The sequence below is a fragment of the Triplophysa rosa genome, linkage group LG22, assembly GCF_024868665.1.
Source record: "Triplophysa rosa linkage group LG22, Trosa_1v2, whole genome shotgun sequence".
In the NCBI taxonomy this organism is placed as follows: Eukaryota; Metazoa; Chordata; class Actinopteri; order Cypriniformes; family Nemacheilidae; genus Triplophysa; species Triplophysa rosa.
Window position 1 is genome coordinate 18,542,365 of NC_079911.1, and position 16,074 is coordinate 18,558,438.

General features: G+C 39.0%; 2 protein-coding genes across 4 annotated transcripts; both read right to left on the reverse strand.

The window, feature by feature from the left end:
- Positions 1–1,614: 1,614 nt before the first annotated feature.
- Positions 1,615–3,478, reverse strand: nxnl2 (nucleoredoxin like 2). Its single transcript, XM_057321532.1, has 2 exons — positions 2,946–3,478; positions 1,615–2,144 (listed from the first exon to the last, which is right to left on the reverse strand). Exons 1-2 carry the CDS (start codon positions 3,245–3,247, stop codon positions 1,976–1,978), a joined length of 471 nt encoding a protein of 156 aa, XP_057177515.1. The 5' UTR covers positions 3,248–3,478; the 3' UTR covers positions 1,615–1,975.
- Positions 3,479–4,263: 785 nt separating this feature from the next.
- On the reverse strand, positions 4,264–15,948 carry LOC130545728 (spindlin-Z). Of its 3 annotated transcripts, XM_057320439.1 has the most exons (7): positions 15,800–15,948; positions 12,763–12,901; positions 12,590–12,676; positions 9,762–9,810; positions 8,212–8,465; positions 7,876–8,109; positions 4,264–7,740 (listed from the first exon to the last, which is right to left on the reverse strand). In XM_057320439.1, exons 3-7 carry the CDS (start codon positions 12,639–12,641, stop codon positions 7,541–7,543), a joined length of 789 nt encoding a protein of 262 aa, XP_057176422.1. In that variant the 5' UTR covers positions 12,642–12,676; positions 12,763–12,901; positions 15,800–15,948; the 3' UTR covers positions 4,264–7,540. The 3 variants fall into 3 exon arrangements, with proteins under 3 accessions (XP_057176422.1, XP_057176421.1, XP_057176423.1); XM_057320438.1 differs by having other exon boundaries at positions 12,590–12,901; positions 15,800–15,947; XM_057320440.1 differs by lacking the exon at positions 15,800–15,948 and adding an exon at positions 14,781–15,683 and having other exon boundaries at positions 12,590–12,901.
- Positions 15,949–16,074: the final 126 nt, after the last annotated feature.

Sequence of the window (16,074 nt, forward strand, 5' to 3'; positions counted from 1 at the left end):
ACTTGGTGTAAAGAGTGAATTACAAATATTATCAAGAAAAAACCCCTCAACTTACCCACTGATACAGAGGAGACCCCTCCACACACCAAAAACATCAACAAGAAACAAGAAATCATATTCATTTTTGAAGATTTGACTCCCTTGTGTGACGTGCCAGCAGATTCTGTTCTGTGAATGCCCTGCTCGTCCTTTAGACCCTCTTATCAGTTTAGTTTTTATGATGAGGGTGTGTTTCTCTGTCACCGAGGCCAGTTTCAGTCATAAAACATCACAATGGTTCCGCTTATGGACTTAAGTACGGTTTCTGTCGAATGTAATGGATTTAGCATTCATCCAGAAACCAAAAATCCAGTGTGAATCTGAGAAATGAATTTGGGATAGAGGGACCACGTGCAGTACATTATGTGATACAATAAGCATTAAAAAAACATTATATTATGTTGAAATTCATTTTAATCGTTATTTCATTTCCTCATTTGTTTCTTCTGTTAATTCAGAGATCCAGACGAATCAAACAAGACGAATGAAAACAATTCTGCTATATTTACATATAGCTACTGTATAAATGTGTTTTTAGTAAAACAAATAAATATTTATAAGGCTGAATGTTATACATAATTGTATGTTTCTTTATCTGAGAAGGTAAAACATATTTAGCGCACATTTGGCAGATATTGTTTAAAGTAAATCTATAATGTCAGGTTTGCATTTATTTACTGGACTTAACTTATCATAAATGAATGTTTATATCATCATGACTCATTTTAAGAAATATTTAGATTATAAATCTTATTCAGGCATATAAAAATGCATTTGACTAATCTAAAGTGTTAAAATACAGAAACACACTTTGATGAGAAATGGAATGATAAAAACGCAGATGAAAGCGCCCTCTAGTGGTGTAGTCATAAAAAGTCAAGGCTTTTACCTTGTCTTTGTCTTTTAATACATGGGTTTGATCATTTCTTGGTGCTCCTAATTCTCTGTGTTCTTAGTTTTTGTGTCCCTTGTGATGTTATTGTAAAACACTTCGGTGCTGTTTTGAAATGTGCTTAAGAAATCAACCGAACGTGAACTTTTACAACTTTGACAGGCATTTAAAAGGTGGAATCAATTTTGTTCTTTCTAGATTGTATTAGGTTTTGACTTGTCAAACTTTATTTATTACTACAGGAACTAAACCATGACTTTATTCCTTCGGCAGAACACAAAAGAAGATATGTTGAGGAATGTTGGTAACTGAACAACACCGGTACCCACTGACCGCCGTTGTTCGGTTGCCAAAATTCTACAAAATACCTCCTTTTGTGTTCTGTGGAGGACAGAAAGTCATACACGTTTGGAATGACACAAGTATAAGTAAATGATAATAGAATTTTCATTTTTGGGTGAACTATCACTTTGACTCCTTTGCTTAGTTGAATAGACATGTATAGCGATAGTGCAGTTGTGATGAGAAATCGAGATCCCAGAGCTCTGCTCTCTGCAGATTAAACGTTCATTATTCTCATCACTGTTGACATACTGAAGGAATGAGTTTGCTGCTTGTTGTGCAACGAAAAGCAAAACAGATAGCAACAGGGAACCGTGTGTTATGGAAAAAGACTCTCAAAGGACCGTTTATGAGAACTTTAATGAGACGCTGAGGAATAGAAATGACTTAGATGCAACACAACCAGTAAACATCTGCTGTTCTTCTTCAAGTACGAACTCGACGTTATTTAACCAGTAGAGAATATGCACACATTCACAGCATTAAGGAAAATAGATATTCTTATAAAAGCAGCTGTATAAATTACATTCAAAATGATGTAGCAAAAGATTTTTAAATAGACGTCTTTGTAAAACATAGGTTAAAGCTCTTTTGTAAAATTGCATAAAAATGTTCTGGCTCTTTTCTAAAGCTAAAATCGCACAACAGCGTCAGTAGCCCTCGGGGATTTAGTGGGACCCATGAAACCAGTCCACATGTTTCCTAAGCTTGAAAATTCTGGAAGATTTCTGCCACCTCAACCCAACTCCGGAAACAGGCCAGACCTTGATCCCGAATCTGCTTTCTGCCTTTGTCAGTGATAACCTGACCGTTCTCCTTCACAATCACCAGCTTCGGCACAGCTGTGATGTTGTATCTCTTCTTCAGTTCACTGCGAAAAGAAGCAGAAAACATGTTCACATTCAGTCAATTGTGAGTTGCTGTAAATTAGAAATATTCATTTTATTTTGATTCATTTTATATTTAAATGTAAATGTAAAAACTTCTTAAAATCATGATCCCAATTTGACATTTTTAAAGTGACTTCATATTTTCCCAATAACTACAATGCTTTTTAAATTAGTATAAGATGGAGTTATGGCATGTTACACGTCTTCATATCAGCAACATACTGTGACTTTTAAAACTTAATTTTATATTATAAAGAAGACTTTCGATAGCATTTTTAAACTTTGCCATGTTGTCAATTCCTTGATTTTCCAGGTTCCCATGATCTTGTTTTATTCTTGCAATAAAATGTCGGGAACATGCATCATGACAGTAAGCATTGCCACTACACTACAGTCTATATTTAAACATAATCCTCAAAGTGTGTGTGTGTGTGTGTGCAATAAACCTCTTACAGGAGGTTACTGTGTCACTTAAAGGGATAAATCAACCAAAACAATCTGTTTATTCACTCTCTTGTCTTTCAAAACCTGTTTATGACGTTCTTCTGTGGTGCACAAAAGAAGATATTTTGAGAAACGTCTCAGTGGTTTTGTGTCCATACAATGGAAGTCAATGGGGGTCAATGTTTGGCTGTCAACATTTTTGTCAATATCTTGTGTTCTTCAGAAGAAAGTCATACAGGTTTAAAATGTTCATTTTTTAACATTGCAACAAGAGGGCTTTCTTACAACTTATATGATGCACTCCAAATCAAAATGTAACGTGTCAAGTGTCTACTCACTGTTTATATGGATCTGACCAGGGCAGGGCCAGCCAGTCTCCGTGCATGTCATGATAATACTCCACCATGTCTTCCGCGGATTTATCCGATGATATGAACACGATTTCAAACTGGGCAGGCGGTTCGGTCTCCTCCACCAGCTCCGTGAAGAAATCACACAGCAGTGGTGTAAAATCTCTGCAGGGTGGACACCACCCGCCCGAGAAGTACAGGCCAACCACTTTATTTCTGAGACCTTCCTCCGGATCGACCAGATCTCCCTCTTTATTCACGAGTGTTCGCCCCGAAAAAACCTCAACCATAGCTGAAGATCACAGGTGCGCGTCCAGGTAAGCCGCGCTCTGCAAATGAAGTGTCCTAAGCAACTATTCCTGGACAAATCGTTGTTGTTGTGAGTCTGATTTGTGTCGTACAACGTGTTTTTTAAGTTTTAAATGTGAATAGCACTACCGATTATAATGATCCTGAGAGCTCCGGCGAGTCTTTTGACAGCTTAACTTGCAGGGTCGCGCATTTACAGACCGCTTCCTACTATGACAAGTCTGTTTATGAATATTAATGACGCAATGTTACGTATGCGCACTGATTTGCTGGCTGCTGTCAAGTTTATGGTTCTGAGCGTGGTTGCCAGGTTTATGTAAAAGAAGACCCCGTTTGAAAAACTCGCCATGAACTAGTGCAAAGATGCTGAAAAAAATAAACTAGTGTAAAGTAAACAATATTCATAAGGCCACAACCAAGCTAAATATATATATATATATATACAACAGACGCTGTATATGACGCTCTCAAGATACCGACAAGTTTTGTGAACCCTTGCGCGTTTCTGTGCGAGTCAACCGAAATGGCTCTGATCGCGGTTGCCAGATTTAGTTTCAACAAATCCCCATTTTGAAAAGAGAAATACGTCGTAAACTAGTGCAAAATAAAAAGTCTTACAAAGTTTAATGAATTGTGTTGCAAGGCCCCAACTCCCCTTCGTGATACCTAAACTACTGTAATTAATGTAGATATGCTCGACGTGTTTTATGAACAAGCAATTTGTGAATTTACTTCGATTTCACATTAAAGGTGGGTTGAGTTAACTGACATTTCCCACAAAACCTTACTTGCACATCATTACCATTAACGATCTCATTTTTAATAATTTTAACCAAAATTTCATCTTTAAATAAATGGCTCAATCCTGACATTTACATCCCCAAATAACTGAATTTTACTTTTAACCACAAATATATTTTCATATATCACTTACACACCCAGCAAATATTGTCATTTGAGAACCACAGTGGAAAAAATTCACAGACACAAATTCACATTAATTTTTTTAATCTTATAAGGATAGACTTACATAATAATTATAAAATTTACTTAATGAATTAAGTAACAGGTTTTTAAATGTGTTTATACTTAAATGAAAATAAACTGAACTATCTACATGTTAAAAAAAGGACAAAAACAGATCAGGTCCAATAGAAGCCGGTTACCTATGCGTGAAAGAACAGTAAAATTGATCTATACATGTATCTGCAATAATCAAATTTTCTTTTTAATTCTTTTCGGACTTTTTTTATACAAAGTAATTGAGGAGCAACAGCATCTTAAAGGGACCATACGTTCGCTTCTCTCCACGTAGTTATACTGTGCATTTATAGAAGAACATCTGATATTTCCTCTACTTCTATACCTACAAGGTTGAGTTCGATATGTTCCGTTACAAACATGCACACGTTCGCTCGCTCGACATATAAATTCGGTTTTCCTTCTGTCCCGATCACGTAAGGCCTGTTTCTTCGTTAAATATGGCACTCTTCATAAAAACAAACATAGTCCTGCAGCAGAACAGTATCAAAAAAGGTTATGATCCCTCAAATGCTGTTTAACACTGGTACATTGCATCCCAATTGGCACGCCACACACAACACCAGTGTATTTGATCTTATAGAGCATAGCAGAAATAAAATACTTAGTTTAACCTTTTAGTTTTTTTTAAATGGATTCAAAACCAGAACAGAAACGTCACGATTAGCAACACAATAAACATAAACTTTCATTTAGAGAACAAATAGCCAAAATAAAAACGACAAGAACACATGCATCACACTAACATACAAGAACAACTCTACTTTTATCATGCAAAAAGAACGGTCTAATTTTCGTATTTCATTTTTTTCCCACGTCGACCTGACATCAAAACACAGTACAATACTACAGTAGGTACATGTAAAAGGCCAATCCTTGAATATGTCTTTTCTAAGGTTTTTTTTAGGTCCATTTGCATATTGACACGTCTGTTTTCCATTTTGAATAAGACACGACCCTATCAATGGCGATTTGGTAAGTGCATGTGGATGTAGTGAGGGTGCGTAATGCTGTTCGCCTCTTAACAGTGACCTAGCTTTCATTTTAAATATAGAACAGTCCCAAGTTGTTACCTCTGCGCTGAGGTCACTAAACCTGATGACCACCGGTGCTGTTTTTGGTAAGCCGAGCGGGTCGCCTGCATTAAAGATTCAAGGTCGAAACTTGGAGAATCACAAACATCTTGATATATAACAGAAAAGAGAACGCAGCGCATTAAGATCAAAACAAAACAAAACAAAACAATCGGGTGAATGTCATAAAAGCGGTCAACAAATGCAGGGGCTCATGCTTCAACCCAAAATCATAAGAAATTGCATTTTGCGTAAAAAAAATCATATTTTTCATGGCAATGAAGCACACTTTTTGTTAGCACTGGCGAGTACACATCATGGCCATATTTGTTTTGATTTGGATGGTTTTTCATACTGTATTACAGTAACACAATTAGCTCACACTACATTGATGAGAATCAGAAGAAAAATGTGCTCAATTGTGATGAAAATATTGCCACAATAAAAAAAACTATGATTTCACAAACAGGCCTCTTTTTCTTTTCCCTTTCATCCCGAGTTGAATTATGACCCCTGTCTTCATGAGCATCACATCGAGAGCAGCTCTCACGCTCAACATTGTGTGTCTTAAGTGTCAAAACGCAAAGACGGTAACCAATGGCAGAAAACGCAGTAATAATGAAAAACACATGTAGCTGCAAGTTTCTTTCAACTGTAACATTCCTTAGAGGGGGGGGGGCCTTCGAGTCTAATGAAAACGTAAACCACTTACAGACAAAATACACATAAAAAAGATGCTGGAGGATAATGTTGAGGCACAAACTTTTAGGCTCTCAGACAGGCAGAATGGAGAATCTGAGACAGCAAATCTCCCAAAGGCTGATAAGTCACATGACAAAAATGGGGTGAACGGTTTACGACGAAATTCCTGAATACTTTTTCTGTTATTGCATCTAACATTACATGTTCAGGATTAAACACTTTACGCATCAATACTTTGGGGAACCTTGAAAATGCGGTAAGAGCCGAAATCATGTTCTAATCAAACACATTTTTCTGCACCATATCATCGCTAATACTCAAGAAAACTTGCAAATATATTTAAAAATGTCAAATAAAATTAAAATTAGTGGGCCTTTTTTAAACATTAAATGAAGCCCATGAAGTAAAACGAAAGCATAAAAATGTTTATTTATAAACGTTCCGAAATGTTACGAAAATCGGTGAAAACAAACAAGGGGACTAAATAAGCGCTTTAATCTTACGCAGACTTTACATTTAGTGCTTACGATAATAGCTGCGTTAGCGTTTATGAGTGGTGACGATACATATATATAAAAATAGGGAACAAAATACAAAAAACTATAACAACATAATACATGATGTTGGGGTTTCTACCACAAATGTTAAAGTGTTGTCGACGGCAGTGCCCGTGTGCACAGTTCTCTCTAGCGGAGGGCTAAAACGAGACGCATCTGGCAACCAAAAACCTTCCGCTTGCCATCCTCGCAATAAAAGACATCTGCAAAGACATCAAGGACAGTGAATTGTGTTACACGACAGATTGCTCTCCTCGAGTCCGTCTAGTTTACAGACAAGAGGACGATTTCCCCGGGCTACTTTATACTGCCAGCTTCCTGCCCTTCATCTCACGGCACTTACGCAGACGACATCCCAGACGCTCCCTACGTTTCCCCCGTCTGACATTCAGCAGCTTTTGAATGATCCAAAAAGCAAAGGCTTTTTAATTTCCCACTACTACAACTAGCTCGATTTTCGCCTTGTACTTTACATCATGTATGATGGCATAACCCAAGGTGACCGCAGTAACACGTTTGCGTCAGAAACCCCCACTGCAGCCCAGATTTTCAGAGAATGGTGTTGTTTTAATGGTCATACGTAACAGAAACAAACCTCTGGTTTTACGATGAAAAATAACACGTCTTCGTAATAAGCACTGGCACCAACAGGAATGGGAAACTCTCGAGGCAAACCTCTGAGTGTTAAGCTACGTGTATGTCGGGGGATGTGAAGTCCTGCTAACCGTTCAACGATAAGAGACACTTGACTAGTGGTAATCCAAGGTTCCACTGAAATATCCGTCAATCCATTTCCAAGAGATGTTACGAGAAATGTTCCAAAGATAACTTTTGGCAAAGTTTGTGGAGCACATGGTACGTGAAGTTCCTCCCCTCTCCTCGGCCTACCAGCGTTTCGCACCTACGATGTTTTCACAAGGTCATAGACGTAAATGTGAAAGTCGTCGTCGAACTTGATGAAGTAGACGGAAGGTTTGGCCTCCACCTGATGGATAACCATGCCAGTTCGTTTAGAGCCGTCCTCTTTGGCATATTCCACCTGCTTCCCGACGAGGCTGTCCACGACCTCACCCGGCTCACGCTCCGCTGGGGGCGAGTCATCTGCAACGGACCAAAACAAACCGGAATGTAGAAATCATCTTAAAATGACCAAAGCAACGCGGCCTTTACAAGCAACTCTTTTCAAATCTACAATTATTTTGAACTTAACTAGAACAAAACACTGAACGAACGTACTAGAGTCTGGCATGATCCTCAAATCTCCGTCTTTATAGTCATCCAGCAGCTGGTACATGTAAAGCACGGGGTCTTTCTCATACGTGATATAAAACCATGTGTTCATGATGGGCGCTCGAGCAAGGACCATCCCTCTCCACTCGTTCTTAGTGCCGTCCTCCGTCTCGAACATGTGCTCCACAGCTTTACCGATCATAGTGTCTGCCAGGTGGGCGTCACTGATGCGCGAAGATGCTAAAAGACACACAAGGGGAGCGAGACACATTACGAACGGCAGGATGGGAAATAATAAATAAATAATTCTTCAATAAAGCAATGAGTTTGTTCTGGATGTACCTAGTCTGTCAGGTAGAATCTCCAGCCCCTGCACCCTCTCGTCTTTGTGTAGCTCCAGGCCGTAGACGCAGTCAAAGCCGTCGTATTTGATAAGGTACAGCGACGGGTTGACGGGCACCTGGTCCAAGACGGTCCCTTTCCACTGTGACGCCGCCCCGCTGCCCTCCTTCCAGATGTGCTGGATACGACATCCCACGATATTCCGTCTGGGCTGAGCCACGGCTTTCGTGGGCCCTACGCTGGTTTTGTGCTTCCTGTGGGAGCGCGTCAATCACGTATCAGCAGTTAACATCTCTCAACAATTAATATTTAAAGTAAACATGAAACAGCATTCGATCGGCTTTCGTAATTTAAAACTTTTTCAAACAAAGCCGTATTTTCAACAAGACAACATGCATGTCAGGAATAAAAAATACAAATAGAATTAGGGTGGGTTGCACCAACAAGGATTAAAGTAAACAAAGTTTAGACCTAATCTAGGGTTTGTTGATCCTAGTTTTATTTTCATTCAAATTGCGTTGCACCACTTAATTTTAAACCGAGATCGACGAATCGTGGATTAAACCTTTAACCTGTATTTAAACCGTCATATGCGATTCATTTGGTCTGCCATGATGGATTTTGCCGGTGTAACTATACAGCAACAGTGTTTCACTGATATCTTGAAAGGAAAAACATCTCGTGAATGTAAAAGAAACATCATTTTGCCATTTAAAACCTCTCTCTGGATAATTCGTTGATCAGTCTGATCGTCCGTAAACACATTTCACAAGCCTTGAGGGCCATGACAGCATCATTATCCTGCAGCTCGCGACTGGAGCAGACATAAGAGAGAAGACACAGTACGGGAATCACGAGCAGGTGGACCCCGCTGCGAACGTCCCCGGTAGGCGACTGCATTTCCAGGGGTCGTCCTCGGTCGTGTTCTGGGGCTGTTTGCGGCAGCACCGCCGGCTGAGGTGCGCCTGTTCGGGACCGGACCACAATTTAGACAGGCCGCTAAAATAACTAGCTACTCTTCTCAGGATCTCGGCCTTTTCCGTTTAATCACAGACATCGTGCTTATGTATTGGATAAGAAATCAGGGCATCTTGAACTTGACGCTTTACAGCCAACCACCCAGTTTCTCAAACCGCCGTGCCCTCACTCGTGCTGAGGTGTTTTATTTATTCCATTTTTATTTATACTAAACACATCACTGAAGCACGACTTGACGCTTATGTGTCTGTTTCTGCTCATTTCCCCCACACATTTTATTATAGATATGTGTTTTTTATTATTTAAACCTAATCAGTTGCAAGCTTAAAGTTAATCCCCAAGTGAGAGATAAACCAGAGTTAAAGTTAATCTAGATTTACCGTAAAATTAAAACCAGGCTCAAATGATAGCTTAGATATAAACCTGATTATTTTAAACAAGGTTTACAGTTTGGTGCAGCAGAATTATTAAACAAACCTCGATTTAGTCTAGATTTAAGGCTAATCCTTGTTGGTGCAACCCACCCTTAATCTAATAACCACATTATAAAGTGGTAATACACAAACACTTACTTATGAGAATTCTTTTTCTTCATCATATTTGCAGAGACACCAGCATGCCCTGCAATAACATAAAATGCAAATGAGTTCAAAATAATCAATAATTTTTCTTGTGATGAATCTTTACATTCTCTGTTCTTCTGGAATGCATGGATTAAAGTGAAAATTCTTCTGACTGAAGTCATATTCCTTTAACCGAAACTTTATTTAAATAACGTTAGTCGAGACCAATACCGTTTTAAGGGAAGATGTTTTGAACTGCTTTAATATTGCCAGTTTGCATATTTTAAAAGCTTTTTTTAGTCTATGAAAAAAATTATGAATAATCAACCATCTACATAACTTTTCAGTGCATGTTTTTATTTATCTTATAAGACCAAACAATGTTTTCCGAAACTCTTAATAATTAACAGGGAAAAAAAGAAAAAAGTGACAGCACCACCATTAAAGACCAAAAAGTGCTATTTTTGTGCAAAAGTCTCTAGAGTGCTTTTCACTTGTTCTGCCTTTTGGCTGTGACACCCGTTTCAGTGTTTGACTAGCTACAGTGACTAGTTAGAGTGTTTGACTAGCTTTTCCAAGGCAACCGTCAAGAGGTATCACTTTAAAGGCCCAGTGAAATCAAAATGAAAGTTTTCTTCCTTTTATTAAAAATAAGTGAGCCTCAAGGACGTCAATAAACTGATATGCTCCTGCGTGCTGACAAAATTCCCATTTAGAAGATATAAGCCTTCAAAACGGACAGTCTGGCACGTGCGCTCAACACATCATGCTACACTTAAGCCTCTCGTCCAATCAAATCCGCTTTAGAATCTGAGGAGTCCCGCCCCCTTCACTATGAGAGCTGCGGAAGCGGCGCCTCAATCAGCCACTTGCTTGCACATTTGTTATGTCCTACATGGTGAATGAGACATAATGCACTAGATGGGAGGGGGGATGATCAAGACAGTGTTACCATTAACATTAAAGTTTTAATTTCGAGTTTTTGTCACTCCGGTTCAGAGACACGATATCACAGAGCTGACCATTTGCAAACAAAACGTATCTGACCCGTTTCAAGTCTATACAGAATGTTGTATGTTAAGGCTCTATGTAAGAGACCAGACATCACAGCCTTGATGAGTAAAGGAGAAGACAAACGCCAGTGTCACTCAGTCACCAACTTAAATAACAAGCTTCAAATGACACTGGTATCACTGATCTTACTATTCTTTTCGATAGACTTTTACACAACTGTGTGTGGCTATTACGCTGTTAAATGCAGCTTTGCCAGGCTGACTGTGTGCCGTAAACGAAACGCTATTGGTTATTTTGAAAGGGGACAAGGTCACTCGATATGTCTCCCGCTCTCTGCATTTTTCAGTTGAAATTACGTCAACACATCAAATAATGCTGCGCGTTCCAAGGCATTGCAGTGGGGCTTTGACATTTCCATGGCGACGCGGCACTGCTTATCATGTGACACACCGCAGTGTTATTCTTTTTATTCTTTATTCTTTTTGAGAAATGTCTCGGTGGTTCTGTGTTCATACAATGGAAGTCAATGGGGTTCAATGTTGTTGGTTATCAACATTCTTTAAAATATCTTCTTTTGTGTTGTGCAGAAGAAAGTTATTGGAATGACATAAGGGTGAGCAAATGATGAAAGAGCTTTCATTTTTATGTGAACCATCCCATTAATACATATTAACATTGAAGAAGTATATTGCACATATTGCGAAGTCAATAAAATGAAATTTACCATTCAAGGTAAAAATTCTAAAGAAATAATAGTAATCCACAAAAAAAGCAACATTTAACATGAAAAAAAGACAAGGTGCTTGATCATGCTAGGAGGTCGTAGATGGATGCTAGGGTGTTGTTATTAGGGCTGCGCAAAAATATCGATACATGTAACTATCGCAATATTTGTTTTTTCGATAGTGTATCGATAGCGATACCTCTACTATCGATATATGTTTTTAAATCATGTCATATACATACGGCCAAAAGTAAGTGGAAGTGAACATGGCTAAAAATATAAGAAGGCTTGGAGCTCTCAGAGCTGATGTGTGAGTGTGCTTTGGTTTTCAAAATAAGTCATGGAGTAATGAGTTGAGTAATGAGATATAAAATAATGCTGTTTGTAGGCTTCGCAAGTCAGGACACAAGTCACTTGGTAAAAAAGTTTATTAAGAAAAGTAACAATGACATTTATTGTGCTTTCACGGATGTGACACCAGTGCATTTACAGCACGGATGAACCAGAGGTTTATACTGCCCATGTTCAGTGTTTTAACTGTAATGCACCACAACAGCCAAGTGACTTGCGTGAGCCGCCCTAGTCCCCTGTGCTACCCACTTGAGGGGCGCAATCCACAGTTTGAGAAGCCAAACCGCTGATCTAAAGGTCCATGCATCGCACATCATGGCCACTCTGCAGAGGTAAGGGATGTTTTACACTTATCCTTGCAGAAACCCCCCGGTGGTGCACAGCATGTTGTATTTCTAGCTCTACTTTTTACATTTTCTATTTAAAGTATTGCAATATATCGCAAATGTGTATCGTATCGAAATACATAGAAATATATTGTATCTGACCCATCTATCGTGATATGTATCGTATCGGGAGGCACTTGCCAATACACAGCCCTAGTTGTTATGCGGCCGTGAAGGTCTTCCAAGTAGTTTTCCACTGTTTTTACAAATACTAAGTCTGAACACCTTCAGCACACCTGACCTCAACAAGCCTCAAAATGAGGAATTGCTCCTCTGCAGCTCCATTAATAAAAAACTCAAAAGTGCGCGATATTTCCCCTTAAAATTAAACAAGCAATGTCCACAAAAACGAGAGCACATACCGTTATCAGCTCTGGATCTCTGGGCAGTGCTCTTCCCGAATGGGGTCTTCATTCATCTGTGTGTGGGGGGGCAGCCCAGCTGCCACACTAGGGCGATAAGATCTATTTTACTCTTTCTAATGAGATAAAAATAAGGGTAAAGGGGAGGGGTTCAACCTAAAGGGGGCGCTCACATAAACAGAAAAAATGTTGCCCCCCTGATGCCCGTCTGGGTTTGGTGCTCGGTGTTGTGTGGACAGAACGGTTTGTGTCAGGCCACTCAGGGCCGGAATGAATGATAATCCACACTTCCACTTGAAGGGATTCAGCAACCTGGAAAATAAAAGTACAGTATCTTAAACGTCTGTGTAACCTGTGTATTCTGGTCATATTTTCATTAGATAGATAAATCCTCTGACACGCTGATGAATCGCGCCAAAGATCCTCAATGTTAATGAGCCACGAGAGTCAAATTAAATGTGATTTTTTTCAAAGCCTTGTGGCGAGTTGCGTTACTGTTTCATACCAGACTACGAGAGACTACTGCGGTAACCCTTAATTTCATTACTGCAAAAACTACAGGCATTAAGATTTTGGAAAGTTAGCACAACAAAGGAAGGCAATGTCTGTGCGACATCATACACACATTTCTGTCCACATTGTGCATACGCAACATTCATACTTCAGGCCCTTTATTCATTAAATCAATTACAGACCCAAATATGTTCTTGTGACGTCCCAACGCTCAAAATACCAAAGAAACCAGAGCAGATTACAAATGACATGACGCTCATTACTCAGCAAGTCAAGCATGTTGTACAACACAACAGAGCACTACAAGCACAAAACCGCTTCACTCAACCCTGTTACACTACAGCATATAAAAAAGTCAAGCTCTGTTTGATGCTGGTGAACTAATTTGTTCTACCAGATAAATTTTAAACCAGAATTTACATTATTTACTAATCAATCCACTGCATGTGAACAGGCCGTAGCGCAATCCTAACGCAATATATCAAGAACAGAGTTCATCTGGCAGCAAATCAGGCATTCTTAAAACATATTCCATCCTTTAATTTTAGATTCTGCTCATCTCTCTAATAATATTTTATTATTATATAAATAAATGTATTATATATATATATATATATATATATATATAAATATTTTTTTTACTTATTTTTCAATATTTTCATTCAAAAAATGAGCTTTCCTAATTTCTGGCTGGACGTTGTCCTTCACAATCATTTTGTAATTCTTCACAATTATTTTCATTTTCTGCTGTATAACTCAGTTTCTAAAAAATTTCTCAAATCATGTTTTTTTGTGCATTCCAAGTAATATCAATCAAACTGCAGTTTATTTTTTTGATTAAGTAAAAATAACTTAAAAACAAACACAGTAAAAACATAACATTGATTTTTGCCAATGTTTTTGTTAGTACAATAAATATTACTATAATGCACAAATAGTTTATATTTTCTTTATTTTATAATAATGAGAAAATGTTTAAATTTTCATCAAAACAATTAATGCTCCCAAAACGTTTGCATATCACCTTTTATTTTTGGGGGTAAAATGACACAAACATGTTCTTGAGAATCATGCATTTTTTGCTTATATATTTTCATGCCCCCATTTCTAATAATGGCTCCACAACGCTGTCAAAATATTGGCTCTAATAGTGCTCCATTATATTGTATTAAAGATCTGCACATGGATGATGAAGCAATTTTGGATATGCATTATATCCAGTGTGTGAGAATCTAATAGTTTTGCTGTAGAAGCAGAAGCACTGAACTGCATCAAATGTTGACCAGCGGCTGTTATAATGATAGCATCTGACAACGGCGAATACAATAATAGAGAATTTACAGCTCAATGATGCAGTATAATCGTGTTATTAAATACAATTTCATAACATGCCTTTTAACAAAGTAAACCAGAACACGTAGAACGATCATATTAGAAAAGTATTGTCAAATTCAATGTTAAACTCACATTTTCCCTTTTCAAATATTGCCAGTAAAATAAGTGCTTATAAAAATAGTATTACATAAAACCCATAACAATCACCCAAAACAGCTATACTTTAAGCATGACTAAAATGCAATACATGTGGTTATGTTTTGCTTTATTGGGGGTGGGTGGTGGTGGTGGAACACAAAAATAATACAATTATATCATAAAAACATGCTTTAACCAAACCCACCTGGTGTCCTGAGCTTAAACCCACCAGTGTGTCTCTTTCTCCTCCGTAATCTCACTTTTACAAGCCTAATTGATCAATGAAACCTCCAGAGGTGCCCTTACAAAACTCTCCAGCAGACAAATCCAAATGAACCGCCCCCCCCATCATGCATTTCAATAGTGCAGTAAAAAATCCAGTAGACTGTCTCACTGCAACCTGACCAGTGAGCATTAGATGAGACCACTTCATTCCCACTAATGAATTCAAGACCTTACATTTCAAATTGGCCAGAACCCTCAACAATGCAGTGAGATCAGTTGGCAAGATTGGGTTTCACTGCTGCCATTAACAGGCTAAATGACTTGCAAGCTGACCCATCTTCACTATATGCACACGTATACGGTTAAATCTGAGTTTGTGAGATTAAGGTGCACTCTGAAGAGAAAAAAACGAGCATGTTAATGGTCTTTGCAGACCTGACGAGACAAATGGAAGACAATACATCGCAGTTATACTCCATTTTACCAATTAAACGACCCAAACGAGACTTAAAGAGTACATAAATGCCCACTTTAGAGAGCGAATATCTCCATTTCAAATTTGTCTAGCTAACCGCCTCGAGCTCGCTAACAATCCTTATTGAGCATCAACCATTCCTCGCAAACGCACCCCAACACCTTGTTTTAAATGCTAAGAGGCCAGATAAAGCACACAGTGTGGACATGCAGCTAAAGAAACAGTTCACAGTAACGCAAATGTGTCGTTTTAATGTCTAAACGCAGTGCACTAGCTCGAAGCAGCTCAACGGCTCCGGCCGCCATTTTGGCTCAAGCGCTTATTTACAGTCCCGCAGCAGAAACAAAGGAAGCAGAAGAAACACATTTTCAACAGAACCGTCTGGACCAAGCGTCCCCACAGCTCGCCCCGAACCCCCGTTACCTCCCCCTCTGCAGATTTCACCACAATTTTTCGCGTTTCGCTCTTTTTTTATTAAAGTACCAAGCATAAATGTGACATTAATGGCGTGGATGCTCGCTTACCCCGATAATATTTTAGAAAGTCACGCATATTACGGCATAACACATATTTCCACTCCAGCTCTGCTTCACTGTCTGTTCAATGAGCAGCGTTTGATGAGCGCAGGCGGCCCCGAATGCGGCCGAGCTCCTGCCCTCCCTTTCCCCGTTGCCAAATTGTGCGCCGCCGGCGGACGCGACTGGCGCTGCGCAACCGACCTTCCTGCCAAATAGTGGGACGCGGATCGTTTTCTCTCGTTCCTCTTCGGCTGCTTTCGACCTGACGGGCGAGCTCGTGT

Excerpts from the sequence above, each read along its gene's own strand:
- nxnl2 (XM_057321532.1), bottom strand. The coding sequence starts at position 3,247 with ATGGTTGAGGTTTTTTCGGGGCGAACACTCGTGAATAAAGAGGGAGAT. Across the intron at positions 2,145-2,945 it reads TGGTCAGATCCATATAAACA|TGAACTGAAGAAGAGATACA; the intron begins GTGAGTAGACAC and ends TTCTTTTCGCAG.
- LOC130545728 (XM_057320439.1), bottom strand. The coding sequence starts at position 12,641 with ATGAAGACCCCATTCGGGAAGAGCACTGCCCAGAGATCCAGAGCTGAT. Across the intron at positions 8,110-8,211 it reads GATTCTACCTGACAGACTAG|CATCTTCGCGCATCAGTGAC; the intron begins GTACATCCAGAA and ends TGTGTCTTTTAG. Across the intron at positions 7,741-7,875 it reads GAGGATCATGCCAGACTCTA|ATGACTCGCCCCCAGCGGAG; the intron begins GTACGTTCGTTC and ends GGTCCGTTGCAG.